The following is a 13933-nucleotide window of genomic DNA, read 5'->3' as shown; positions in this document are numbered from 1 at the left end:
CGTTGTGGGGATTCCACCCAGGACCTGACCTGAGCCTTAAAACACCCTATACCCCCGGCAGCCAAACTGGCCGGCTCCGTCAGCAAGCTGGGCAGCGGTGTCTCTTAAGAACCTACTCGTAAGGCCGCTTTGGTGAAGACCGGGCCTACAACGTGCTCAGTCCCGGAAGTGACGGTTCCCAGAGGGGCCGGAAGTGGCAGTGGAGGGAGGGAAGATGGCGGAGGTGGTGAGTCCGGTGCCCGGGGCGGGGCGGAGGGAGCCAGGGGAGGTGGGTAGAGCCCGAGGCCCCCCAGTAGCCGACCCTGGCGCCGCGCTGTCTCCCCAGGGGGAGATAATCGAGGGCTGCCGCCTGCCCGTGCTGCGGCGGAACCAGGACAACGAAGATGAGTGGCGTGAGTGACGTCGGGGGGCGGGGCTAAGGAACCTGAGGGCGAGGGGCGGGGGGAGAGTCAGCCGAACCCTGGGGAGGGGGTGGGGCCTCTAGAATCCTGGAGCGGGCGGGGCGCAGACACTCAGGAGGGGCGTGGCTTTTAGCCTTTAGAGCTGGACAGGGCAGGGCTTGAAGAGGGGATGGCACTTGGTGACTAACCGGGGCTTGTGAGAGCGGTTCCAAGTGCTGGGGCTTAAGGGTTCGGGCCTGGTGGTGGAGTTCAGGTCGTAGGAGGGTGGAGCTTCATGGCCTGGCCCGTCTAAGGCCCTTGCTTTTGCTGTTCCCACAGCACTCGCTGAGATTCTGAGCGTGAAGGACATCAGTGGCCGGAAGCTTTTTTACGTCCATTACATTGATTGTGAGTTCTGGGCCGGGATGAGGTGGGGCTGGAGGGTTGGGGGGCAGCCTCTGGGACTCCTTCCTGAGCCATCCCCACTGCTGCAGTCAACAAACGCCTGGATGAATGGGTGACCCATGAGCGGCTGGACCTGAAGAAGATCCAGTTCCCCAAGAAAGAGGCCAAGACCCCCACCAAGAACGGACTTCCTGGGTCCCGACCCGGCTCTCCAGAGAGAGAGGTGGTGAGTAGGTCCCCTGCTTCACCTCTTCTCTCCTGCCTACTTTTCAAATCTCTTGGCCTCAGTGGCTCCCAGATGGGCAAGAGGCTGTGCCCTCCCACCCTGGCTTCAGCTTGTAAAGGATGGGGGCCCAACTGCAGATGTAGCTTCCAGAGTCCAGCGACTGTACCTATGTCCTTGAGAGGGCAGAGGGAGGGGTTTGATCACTCCATGCCAAGGGGACCCTACTCCCCTTCCCCATCCCACCACCATCCCAGCCCCAGAGGAAGACCCTGGACCTATCTCTACAGCCGGCCTCCGCCCAGGCCAGCGGGAAGACCTTGCCAATCCCGGTTCAGATCACACTCCGCTTCAACCTGCCCAAGGAGCGGGAGGCCATTCCCGGTGGCGAGCCCGACCAGCCGCTCTCCTCCAGCTCCTGCCTGCAGCCCAACCACCGCTCAACGGTACCCTCAGCAATTCCAGGGACCTTGCTTTCCTCTCAGGTCCCGCCTTCTCTACCTTCTGACCCACCTGTCCTGGTTTCTCTCTGCAGAAACGGAAGGTGGAGGTGGTTTCACCGGCAACTCCAGTGCCCAGCGAGACAGCCCCAGCCTCAGTTTTCCCCCAGGTGAGTCCCCCAAGCCATCTTCTGCCCTCCTATCCTCTGGTAGCCCCTTTTGGGCTCACCTCACAGCCACCCCTTCTGTCGTTCCCTTATCATTTGCAGAATGGATCAGCCCGGAGGGCAGTGGCAGCTCAGCCTGGGCGGAAGCGGAAATCGAATTGCTTGGGCACTGATGAGGTAGGTCTGGGGAGGAGGGAAGCTGGGTGAAAGGAAGGGGACATAAGGAGGGCACAGGGTTTAGTGACTACTTTAAAAATGAACAGGGGGTACTGGGCAGAAATGGTGTTGGAATTAGGAGTGAGGCGGAACTGATTCAGATCCGGCACTAGGTGATCTTTTTCACCTTCCAGGTGAAAATCATCCAAGTCTTGGTTTCTTGCCAAGTTGGCAAGTGGGAATTACAATACCTCCCCTAGGAGGGTCGCTGTTAGGTTTGGACAAGGAAACCTGTGGAAGGGCTATGAGCTGTAGAGTGTGCTGCTTGAGTTGTCTTCTGTAACCTGGTATCTTTCACGGGCCCTGGGCAGGACTCCCAGGACAGCTCAGATGGAATCCCGTCCGCTCCTCGCATGACTGGGAGCCTGGTATCTGACCGGAGCCACGACGACATCGTCACCCGGATGAAGAACATTGAGTGCATCGAGCTGGGCCGGCACCGCCTCAAGCCCTGGTACTTCTCCCCGTACCCTCAGGAGCTCACCGCGCTGCCTGTCCTCTACCTCTGCGAGTTCTGTCTCAAGTATGGCCGAAGCCTCAAGTGTTTGCAGCGTCACTTGGTACGAGGAGTCCCAGGGGTCACCCTCCTAGCAGCCCCCCTCACCTCAGCTCCTGTGCCTGATTCTCCTCTCTTCCTCAGACCAAGTGTGACCTGCGACATCCTCCCGGCAACGAGATCTACCGCAAGGGCACCATCTCCTTCTTTGAGATCGATGGCCGTAAGAACAAGGTCAGTGGCTGAAGGGCAGCGGAAAGGCTTTGGTGCCGGGAGTCTGGGGGAATTGAGTGAGCAGCTTCTTCCAGCTCAGAAAGACACTGACCATTACAGCTAACAGATCTCTTCACCGCATTTACTGCACTCCTGCCGTAGGGTGGGTGCTGGTAGATAGAGTGACCAGGAATTTGAGAAAATGTCTGTTCTCTGAGAGCTCACAGGGGAAGACAAACAGGCCAGTAGCAGTTTGGATCCCAGTGTGATATGTTTCATGAGAAAAATGGGCTGTCAGGATCCCGGGGTGATCAGCAAGGCTTCAGAGAGGAGATAACCTCTGAACCTTGACACAAGGGTAGGGTGTGCACAGGAATCCCCAGCAGTGGGTTCTGAAGGGCAGGAGTGGACGTACTGGCAGAGCCCAGAGACCCTGCAGGTTCAGTTCCAGACCACCGTGATAAGGTGAACGTCGAAATAAAGCAGTCACGCAAGTTTTTCTGATTTCCCAGACTATATAAAAGGTATATTTACCCTGTGCCATAGTCTGTTAAGGATGCGATAACAGTATCTAAAAAAAATTACAGTGGTAACATCGAGAATCACTGATTACCATAACAAATACAATAATGAAAAGGTTTGGAATATTATTGCAAGAATTATGAAAAGGTGACAGAGATGCGACATGAGCAAATGCTGTTGGAAAAATGGCACTGATAAACTCAAGGCAGGGTTGCCACAAACCTTTGTTAAAAATAAAGCAATGTCTGTGAAAGCCAGTAAAATGAGGTGTGCCTGTGCAGACAGTGAGCATCAAAGAGCTGTCCTTCCAGCTGGAGCGCAGACAGGATGAGGGAAGGCTCTGTTTTAAGGACAGAGTTCAGGTGGTGGGATTGAGGTCAGCTGGGAAGCAGGGACACTACAGGTCTGGGGCTTCCCACCTGCCTTAGTCTGACTGTGGGGAGGAAGAAGGGAATAGCCTGCAAGGACCTGTAAGAGTGAAAGGGCTCAGTCCCTGGGCCCAGGAGGGTGAGGAGCGAGGGACAATTACTGACTGGCAGGAGAGTGCTCTGGCTTGAGTGCTGGGGAGCTTAAGAGAAAGATGCTGCTTTAACCACTGTTAACTGTGTTAGGTGCGGGCTTGGGTATCCAAGTGGCCATGCCTAGCAGGTGCTTAAAAAGCCTCCAGTGAAATGCAGGAGAGCTGTGAGCATGGAGTACAGTAGCAAGATGAATTTTACTAGGGCAGCCCTCAAGAGACCCCAGACTTCTTCACCCGTGTTGTAGACGAGCAGATGTGTTTTCAGGAGGTATGACTGGGCAAGAGTACTGTGGCTTTTTGACAGCCGGACTCCTGAGACTGTCACACAGGCAGAGCTTTTCTCATAAGCCTTGGTCAGTCTTCCTGGGGGGGGGCACACATCAGTTTGCTGACTGGTAACTGTGGCAGAGGGCAGTGGAGGCCTTCCAGGCCAGTTAGGTGGAGGTGCGGGGAGTAGGGGCAAACCTGCCCAGCTCACCAGGAGATGGGTGCTTGAATACCCTCACAGCTGGAAGAGGGACTCCTGGACACTAAGAAGGGCCCGTGCCTAGGGACAGCCTGGCCCAGGGATGGGTTCAGGCACCAGGGAAGAAGGCTTATCCCCTTTCAGCCTGGGGGACAGAGAGGCTCCAGGCTGACCCCAGCCTGACCGCCACGCTCCAGGAGAGCCACCCGGGGTGGTGACAGACCTTGTCTTTCGCAGAGTTACTCCCAAAACCTGTGTCTTCTGGCTAAGTGTTTCCTCGACCACAAGACGTTGTACTATGACACAGACCCTTTCCTCTTCTACGTCATGACGGAGTACGACTGCAAGGGCTTCCATATAGTGGGCTACTTCTCCAAGGTGAGCGGTCCTGCAGGCGGTTACTCAGTCCTGCCCTGAGCTGGGTCCCTCCCCTCACTCACTCCGGCCCATCTTTTCCAGGAAAAGGAGTCCACAGAAGACTACAATGTAGCCTGCATCCTGACCCTGCCCCCCTACCAGCGCCGGGGCTACGGCAAGCTGCTGATCGAGTTCAGTGAGTACTCAGGCTGCTGGCCGGGGGCCGGGGCGGGAGCAGGCAGGCCCAGGCCCCAGGGGCTGCACACACAGACGGACGGGGCTGCTGTATTCCCAGCCCTGACTTTGCACTCCAGTAACCCGGGCAACTGGCCAGAAATAAAGGTGGGACCCTCCCAAGGTTCTCTCCGTTTTGGGGTGACTCCCCTGCTCGTCTGCGCTAGACTCAGTCCCTCGTAGTTCCTTGGCCACGGTGCTGAGCACCACTCAGCTGTTCCCAAATCTGATTCATCAGCCCCTGCCCAGGGCCATGGGCAGAAGCTGAGTGAGCCACTCTTGCTCAGCTGTCTGGTCCTGTGCAGTTGTACACGCTCCTGGGCAAGGACCTGTGGCTCATCTCCCCACTTGTCGTCTGAGCCTTGCGGACAGTGGATGTCACATCAACATGACTCACGGGAGATCTGGCCTCTGCCCTTGTCAAATGTGAACTCGGCATGGCCTCCAAGGCCCCCTTCACTGCCCAGCCTCCTCCCCTCATTGTTTACCTCACCATTCACTGCACCCTGGGGATAACCAAGCTCTGACCTGGGAGATGAGGAGGAGGGAGCCTTGGCTCCCTGATGAAGACGTGGAGGCCTGACTTGATCACGGGTCCCTTGAGAAGTTTTATTGGTAGAAGGATGCCAAGATGGGTCACATCTTCAGGAAGCCCTCTGCCTGGCAGGGCAGGAGGATGCTTAGGCCTTGGAGCTTAAGCCTTGGAGCTTAAGCCTTGGTGCTCAGACCCAGTGGAGACAGGGAGTGTGCGGAGCCACCAAGGAGACGTGCTCATTGTGCCTGGCAGGAGCAGACAGGGTACCAGAAGCACCAGTGCAGGCAGCTCCTGAGGGCAGGCAGTGTTCACTGGGAAGGGCCGGGAATCCCTGCCACTAAGGAGGCAAGTGTGGCCTCCAGTTGATTGGTCAGGACTCTGCATGCTGGCCCAGCAAAGCTGAGTGAGAACTCCAGTGTGCCCCTTCTCTCTGCCTCTGAAGCAGAGACCTCTCTGTCCTCCCCACCAGGCTGTTTGCTGGAAGTCTCAGGAGGCTGGGCAAGAGGGTCAGACTGGCTAATAAAGACATATCAAGGGGAAAGCAGAAAGGCTATGCTCCAACACAAGGCTCGTGATGACTGAGGGTGAAGAAGGGCTTCTAGAAATAGTGGAGACATCTCAGGGCCCTAATGGGAAAAGTGAAGACTCTGTACAACAGACGTGAAACCACTCAGGGTTGTGCAGGGCCCGAGGGTCTCACCAGGAACTGCCTGCCAGTGCCCAGTGGTCACCCAGGTAGAGGAGGGCAGAACAGTGGAACTGGGAGGGAAAGAGCCCCAGCAAAGGCAATTACTGCTGAGGAATGGCCGCCGCTGGCTGGGAAGTGCTTTGGCATCCCTCTCCTCACTTCCACCCAGCCTGGTCTTAGAGCTGCTAATGCTTCTCCACTCACAGCTGGGGGACTGCTGTGACTGAGAATCTGAGCATCCTCAGGCCTGGACCAGAGGTGGGGGCTGGCCCACTTCTCTCCTCACATATCCAGAGAGTCGGGTAGAACCGAGAAAAGCTGGAGGCACTTTCTTTCCACAAGACATCTCTGCACTTCCCCATCCCACCTGTAAGCCCTTGCTGGCTCCTGGTTGACTATAGCTTCAGCACAGAGCTGATAAGTAGGTGTGCTAGTCCTTTACAAGGAAACTAAGGCACCGAACAGACAAGCCACATACCCAGACCACAGAACCACCACGTGGCAGGCCCAAGACGGGGCCATGCAGTCTACCTGGTCGCCTGCGTTCTTAAAGACACTAGTGGCAGAATACTGTGATTGTTTATCCATCTCCTCCTGCTCCATTGCTTTAGGCTATGAACTCTCCAAAGTGGAAGGGAAAACGGGGACCCCTGAGAAGCCCCTCTCGGACCTTGGCCTCCTGTCCTACCGAAGCTACTGGTCCCAGACCATCCTGGAGATCTTGATGGGGCTGAAGTCTGAGAGCGGGGAGAGGCCACAGATCACCATCAAGTGAGCCTGGCCCTGCCTATCCGGGGGTGCATGGCATAACCCTCTGTTCCGGGGCTTTCTCATCCTTGGGCTACTGGGGCCTGGGGCAGAGATGGAGGCCCCCAGGGGATTTGATCTTTGCCCTCCCACAGTGAGATCAGTGAAATTACCAGCATCAAGAAAGAGGATGTCATATCCACTCTACAATACCTCAACCTCATCAACTACTACAAGGTAGGGAGGCAGGCAGGGGGAGACAGGTGTGTGCAGGGATGCCAAGTGCAGGCCTCACGTGGGCTGACCTGCCTGGCCCCATCTCCTGTCCAGGGCCAGTATATCCTCACCCTGTCAGAGGACATCGTGGATGGGCACGAACGGGCTATGCTCAAACGGCTTCTTCGGATCGACTCCAAGTGTCTGCACTTCACTCCCAAGGACTGGAGCAAGAGGGGAAAGTGGTGACCGGACACTGCCCTGGGAATGCCGGCAAAGGCAGCAGAACTTAAGCTGGCAGCCATCCCGCCCCCACCGGTGTGTCCAAGAGGCACACCAAGGCAGACAGGGCTGAGGACCACTCCAAAAGGAGAGGATGGGCCTGGTCAAGGCCGGCTGGTGCCCAGCACCAAGGCGAGCTCAGGGCTCACGTCAACTCCACGGTCAGCTGGCTGCAGGCCCAGGCCTGCTGTGAACCAGGGACCAGAAGGAGCCAGGCAGCTGTGTATAGTAAGATGGGGGGTGGGGGTGCCTTGTACAGAGGACTGGCGGCTGTACACATTTCTTTTGTAAAGTAGGAGCTGGGGTGTGGTGGTTACTGGCTGCAAAATTCTGGCCTCTTCTGCCCCATTGCCCCCTGGCAATAAATTGTTTCTAGAGGTCAGAGCTATGGAAGGTTCTTGTGAGAGAAGGGGCAGTGCTGGTAGACTCACAGGTTCTGTGAAAAGCTCCTTTATTGGGTGAAGGACTCTGGCTTCACATTGAAGAGGTTTACTGGGGTGAGGGGTTCGGTGGCTTTCAATGTCAAGCTCTGGTTTTCAGTCTTCGGGTACCTGTGCGTGAATCTGCAACAGGAATCAACTCTACTATTGGATTTCTGCAGTATAGTGACTGGTTGGCCCAGATATTCAGAATCATAGCCCTTCTAGAAGGCCAGAGAAGAGTGCTGGGGAAGCCATGCTGTCCCTACCCAGTCTAATCTTCCAGTCAGACTGGGTCTCCATCAGCCCCATTGTTTGCCCCAGCCCCAAAGCCCCCAAATTCACTCCGGGCGGGGGTGGGAGTGGGGGTGGTGGTGGTGGTAGATAAAGCCTGGGAGGGAGCGGGCCCATTCATTTACTCACCGCTGCAGCGAGGCGGGGCCAGCTTAGGGCCCCACGCAGTTTGGCATCCGGACCAGGGATAGATTCCAGGCCCCACACGGTGAAGCTGCTGAAACTGGCTGTGGCTCCCATAAAGCGGTCCTGGGGACGGGAAGGGGCCCCGGCTCAGCATCGGGGCAACGGTTCCCACCCGCGCTCCCTTCCACCCCTATCCCCCAGTGCTCACGCAGTCCCGCTCCAGCGCCTCAGGGGGTTCCACCAGTTCCTGCTCCTCTCGCTCCTGGTCTTCCTGCTTCCCCGCCAACACCTCTGCCTTCCCTTCTGTCATCACATATCCCACGAAGCCGGGCGGCACCACCACCTCCTCGCCACGTAGACTACGGCCCCGAAACGACACCTCCAGTCCTGGAGGAGGCAGGCGCAGGGAGGGCCTCAGTGAGGGTCTGATCCAGGCCTACGGGAGCAAGCCGGTAGCGGGCCTCCCGCCGCCTCCAGTGGACCACGAAACCCAGGAGGCCTGGCGCCGTTCCTCGCGGAGGAGAGCTCGATGCCGGCGCGGGGGCTGCCGGGAGCCGTAGTCCGGCCGCGAGCGCTCACCGTCGGGACCCTGGCGGATGGCTGGGGTAAAGAAGCGCCCCACCGGGGTGGGCCGGTTAACCCGGACCTCGCAGGGCAGAAGGTGCAGCGAGACGCGGGCGGGATCGCGCAGTGTATCAGGGCGCAGGTGGACGCGGCGCTTGTCGATGGTTTCCTCGTAGCTGTTCTCCATAGTCCGTCACGACCCCGCAGCTCGCAGGCTAAGGCCAAAGCTGGCGCGTAAAGCGCGCGGAGCCTGTCGGGGGCGGTCAGCGCAGAGCCTCGTGGGAAGCGTAGTTCCTCTCTGAGGCGCTTCTGCAATCCTGCCTCCCGGCGTTCTTGTTCCAGGGTTTTTTTCTTGAAATTTTTACCCCCCAGAAATACATTCTTACTGTAAAAAATGAAAACGATCTCTAAGAGTACACTTTTAACATTGATTATTACAAAGTGTGCTTTGTTTGTGGTGTGTGTTTACACACACCACAAAGAAGGGATATCAACCCTTCTTCACATGTGAAGGTATTTTATCCTCCAAACCTGTATATTGGGCATTTTTATTACAGAGAAGACTTTTATGTATTTATTTTTTAGTCAAATATTCAATGTATCTGCCTTTTCTTTTCAGGCCTAGTTTTCACAGTACTCTTTCCTTGTTCATTTCTTAAAGTTAGTTGCACAGTCGTGTCCGACTCTTTGTGATACCAAGGACTGTGGCCCGCCAGGCTCCTCTGTCTATGGAATTCTCCAGGCAAGAGTCCTGGAGTGGGTTGCCATTTCCTTCTCCAGGGGATATTCCTGCCCCAGGGATCTAACCTGGGTCTCCTGCACTGCAGGCAGATTCTTCACCACTGAGCTACTAACTCTTCTCTAATGCTAATGTGTCCGGATATCCAACTTAGATAGATTTTGACAAGTACTCTCATAAAACGAACTCATACAAAACTGTCAATTAAGATTGAAATTGCATTTAATTTATAGATTTGAGAAAAAGAAAAACATCCTTTAGACTTCCAGGATCTGGCTTTGATGTTCTGTTGAACAGGAACAATTTCACAGAATATCTGACGAGGTCACTCTGTGATGTGAGTGATGAAAACAAAAGCAAGATCTATTTGCCATGAAGTTATGGGACCAGATGCCATTTACTAGAATACTTCTAAAAGGAAAACTTCCCCATATCAACTATTTGGTTCCCCCTTGGTACAGTGAGTATAAGAAAGGCACAATTATTGCTCGATACTTTCCTTGTATTTCTCAGTTTTTGAAATGACTTGTTTTCCCTGGCATGCTTCCATGGTGACTTTTTTTAAGTATTATTATTAGATAGTGTAGTTTTACATTTTGAATGCTTCAGTTACTTGTGTTTGTTATTCTCATTGATCCTGAAACTGCCCCACCTTTTTCTAGTGGGAACTTCTTCAAGTGAACTTCTGAGTCTTTTAACGTGACCCTAGTATTCTTGCCTGGAAAATCCCAGGCAAGACAAAGGAGTCTGGGAGGCTACTGTCCATGGGGTCGCAAAGAGTCAGACACTACTTAGCAACTAAACAACAACAAAAAGTAGACTTTTACAGGTTTCCTTGTTTTCAGAACCACAAGATATTCTTGGGTTGTCTTGAACAGTTCCTGCTCCAGACTTGGAATCATCCAAGGATCCTTGGTTCCTTTTACTAAGAAGTGATATTTACTAATTCAGTTTGACTCTAGATGTGCTCATGACTGCCAGATTGTTTCTAGATGTTTTCAGTGGACATTTCTAAATGTTTCCCGTGAAAATATGTATTTTTCTCTTTCAAAAAGAAAACACATCATGAGTTTATGCTATTATATCTAGGATTACAAGGTTTGGGGGGCTTCCCTGGTAGCTCAGTGTAAAGAATTTATCTGCTAACGCAGGAGACACAAGTTTGATCTCTGATCTGGGAAGATCCCCTAGAGAAGAAAATGGCAACCCACTCCAGTATTCTTGCCTGGAAATCCCCATGGACAGAGGAGCCTGGTGGGCTAGAGTCTATAGGGTCACAAAGAATTTCATGCAACTTAGCGACTGAACAATTACAGAGGGTTTTTACTAACCTCATTGCTCTTACCTTGGTATCTTTTTCTCCCACATGAAACATCCCAGTTCTCAGCAGCCTTGTTCCACATTACATAAACAATAGTCTCAATAAAATAGCAACACTACAACTAACAATATGATTACCAGTTAAAAAATTATTTTTGTAGTTCTTTTTGTCCTTAAGATATATTCCACTAGGATGTACAATCAGTTTACTGGTTTTAAGTTCTATGATTATGCTACCAGTTGGATAAAAAGTTAGGCTCATTTGTTTCATGACTTTTGACTTTTAGAGATAGATTTTAAAAGATTTAGTTTTACTTTGTGTGATTATTTTCATTTCCAAAGTCAAACTACAAAGATATATTCAGAGAAACCTAGTGTCTATCCCCGTTCCCTCTAACCTGTTCTCTCCTGCCCTACGTAACTTTTTAAATATTTTAGTTTACTTTTCTGTTGTTTACTCTTCTAAAGTATTAGCATACATGTAAGATACTGAATTCAATTTCCTAATATTTTGCGGAGGATTTTTGTACCTATGCTCGAGTGATATTGTTCTGTAGTTTTCCTTTCTTGTGATGTCTTTATCCGGTTTTGGTATTACGATAATGCTGGTCTCAGAGAATGAGTTAGGAAGTGTTGTTCCCTCTGCTTCTATTAATATTTTCTGAAAGAGATTGTAAAGAATTGCTATTGTTCTTTCTCAAATTTTTTTTCACAAGTAGAATTCACCAGGGAACTATCTCAGCCTGTTGCTTTCTTTTTTAGGAGGTTTTCACTATTTTTTGTTGTCTTTCAAGAGATTTTTTTTCAACTTTACTGAGATATAATTGACATATAAAATTAGAAAATATTTAAAGTGTACATCATGATGAATTGATGTATATGTACATTGTGAAAGGATTCCTCCCATCTAGTTTAACCCATCTCACATATTATATTTTAATTATATATTAAGAATATAATATTAACTATTGTAATTATTAATTCACTTTCTCTAGAGATAGCTCTATGCAAATCTTTTATTTTCCCATGTATAAGGGTTTTTTTTTTTCCTTGTGCAAATTTTGTTACTTTGTGTCACTTGAGGGATTGGTCCATTTCATGTAAGTTATCAGACTGTGAGCATACAATTGTTCATAATATTTATTATCCTTTTTCTGTCCATGGGCTCAGTAGTGATGACCCCTCTTTTATTTCTGATATTAATAATTTGTGTCTTCTCTCTTTTTTTCTTTGTTAGCCTGGCTAGATGCTTATCAATTTTACTGATCTTTTCATAGAACCAGCTTTTGGTTTCACTGCTTTTCTCTGTTGAATTTCTCCTTTACATTTTATTGATTCCCACTCCAGTTTTTGTTGTTTAACTTCCGCTGCTTCTTTTAGGCTTATATTACTCTTGTTTCTTTAGTATACTAAAGCAAAAATTTAGATAATTGATATTTAGATCATTTTTCTTTTCTAATATATGCATTTAATGCCATAAGCCTCATTCTAAGTATTGCTTGCTCTGAATCACACAGATTTTAACAAGTTATATTTTCATTTTCATTTAGATCAGACTATTTTAAAGTTACTGAAGAGGTTTCCTCAACCCATGTTGTTAAATGAAAGTATGTTGGTTAATCTTCAGATATTTGGGAATGTTCCAGTTTTCATTCTGTCATTGATCTGTCTAGTTTAATTCCATTGTGATTCAAAAGCAAATGTGTGTTCTTTTAAATCTGTTAAGGTCTGTATTATGGCCCAAAGTGTGGTCTGTCACAGTAGATGTTCCATGTGCACTTGATAACATGTATCCTGCCCTTGTTGGATACAATATTCTGTAATCTATAAATGTTCTATCATCTATAGAAGTATTCTATAATTCAGTCCAGTTGATTGATGGTGCTGCTCAGTTCAACTACATCCTTACTGATTTTCTGCCTGCTTGATTTGTTAGTTACTGGTTAAAGGATGTTAAAGTCTTCCTTAAACAGGGCATTTGTTTATTTCTCTTCACAGTTTAAAAATACTGCTGCATTGTTGTGCTGCTTTCCACATCAGTTTTTAAAAGTCTAATGCCCTTCTAATTCTTTCGCCTTTGTAAGTTATTCAGTCTTTCTGCTTAGAGATCTTGGAAACTTTAAAAAAAATCTTTGAAATCTGTTTTGTGAAGATATGTCTCAAAGTTGATCATTCTGGGTTAATTTCCCAAGGTTCCCAGTGGGCCCTTTGAATGTGCAGATTTTTCTTTTTCTTGGAAAGTTTTCTTAGATTATAGTCTTAAATACCAGTTCTGGTTCTCCTGGTGGCTCAGACAGTAAAGAATCTGCCTGCAGTGCAGGAGACCCAGGTTTGATCCCTGAGTTGGGAAGATCCCTTGGAGAAGGGAATGGCAACCTACTCCAGTGCTCTTGCCTGGAGAAACCTGGAGACAGAGAAGCCTGGCAGGCTACAGTCCACAAGGTGGTAAAGAGTTGGACACAACTGAGCGACTAACACTTTCTGGTCCATTGTTTAGTTTTTCTCCAGGGACTCCAATAATACAAATGTGTTTCCTTTTTGACTATCTTCTGTTTCCGTTACTTCCTTCAGACCCCTTCTATGTATTTATCTCATTTTCATTCTCTTGTTTTTCTTTCTTCAATGCCACTTATTTTATTTTTGTTTGAGTCTGTTCTCCTGCAAGCATCTTGTAATGTAATCTTTAGTTCTAGTTAATTTTGTCTGTTTATTCCGTTTCTTTCCTGAGTTTGATCTCAGGTGGCCTTCACTTGCAGTGGCTTGAAGCAGGGTTTCAGTTCCCGGTCAGAGATTGAGGTCGGGCCATGTCAGCGAGAGCTGAATCCTAGCCGTGCAATCAGTGGTCAGTGACAAGGCCCTGGCCCTTTAGCTTTGCAGAAATGGATTCCCACAAAAACAGAAAGTAGTGAAACAAGTGAAGTGTTTATTAGGAGGAAATGAGAATAGTACGTGTGCATAGACACGCAGGTGGGCTCAGAGAAAGTCGCACCTGGTGGTAGTTTGAAGCACTTTTATGGGGCATTTCTTCTGGGTTTCCTGTGATCGATCATTTCAATCTGCGTGGTTCTGAGTCCATTTGTGGTATATCTCAGGACCCTCCCCTGTGTGCACTCACATCTCAGCCAAGGTGGATTCCAATGGGTAGCCTGGAAGGTAGCCTTGGCATCACTCTCCTTTTGATCTCCAAGGAGCTTTCTAGTCAGGAAGGTCCCTTTGACTTCAAGAATGAGAAATATGTGATCTCTTTTATATTTTATCTGGACGGGCCCATCCAGCCTCCTCTCTCAACTGTCCTATTGATCTTTTGGAGTTTCTGTCCACACGGAATGAACTCCAGCTGCTTACCTCCTGCCTCCAGTTCAAT

General features: G+C 50.2%; 2 protein-coding genes across 5 annotated transcripts; one reads left to right on the top strand and one right to left on the bottom strand.

Annotated features, from left to right (window-relative positions):
• On the top strand, nucleotides 1–7480 carry KAT5 (lysine acetyltransferase 5). 4 transcript variants are annotated; one of them, XM_055415515.2, is made up of 14 exons: nucleotides 1–226; nucleotides 326–392; nucleotides 720–788; nucleotides 875–1011; nucleotides 1299–1454; nucleotides 1544–1618; nucleotides 1718–1792; nucleotides 2143–2391; nucleotides 2472–2561; nucleotides 4286–4426; nucleotides 4508–4601; nucleotides 6474–6633; nucleotides 6765–6846; nucleotides 6940–7478. In XM_055415515.2, the coding sequence occupies exons 1-14, from the start codon at nucleotides 215–217 to the stop codon at nucleotides 7072–7074; spliced, it is 1542 nt and encodes a 513-aa protein (XP_055271490.1). In that variant the 5' UTR covers nucleotides 1–214; the 3' UTR covers nucleotides 7075–7478. The 4 variants fall into 4 exon arrangements, with proteins under 4 accessions (XP_055271490.1, XP_055271492.1, XP_055271489.1 ...); XM_055415517.2 differs by lacking the exon at nucleotides 1299–1454 and having other exon boundaries at nucleotides 4–226; nucleotides 6940–7476; XM_055415514.2 differs by having other exon boundaries at nucleotides 200–392; nucleotides 6940–7480.
• A 61-nt stretch (nucleotides 7481–7541) lies between these two features.
• On the bottom strand, nucleotides 7542–8765 carry RNASEH2C (ribonuclease H2 subunit C). Its single transcript, XM_055415518.2, has 4 exons — nucleotides 8526–8765; nucleotides 8155–8333; nucleotides 7950–8069; nucleotides 7542–7670 (listed from the first exon to the last, which is right to left on the bottom strand). The coding sequence occupies exons 1-4, from the start codon at nucleotides 8695–8697 to the stop codon at nucleotides 7644–7646; spliced, it is 498 nt and encodes a 165-aa protein (XP_055271493.1). The 5' UTR covers nucleotides 8698–8765; the 3' UTR covers nucleotides 7542–7643.
• Nucleotides 8766–13933: the final 5168 nt, after the last annotated feature.

This window comes from Moschus berezovskii, chromosome 25 (assembly GCF_049115385.1).
Source record: "Moschus berezovskii isolate FMDL1 chromosome 25, NW_MosBer_1.0, whole genome shotgun sequence".
Lineage (NCBI taxonomy): Eukaryota > Metazoa > Chordata > Mammalia > Artiodactyla > Moschidae > Moschus > Moschus berezovskii.
Note: the sequence above shows the minus strand (reverse complement) of the source record. Positions and strands in the feature narration are given on the sequence as shown.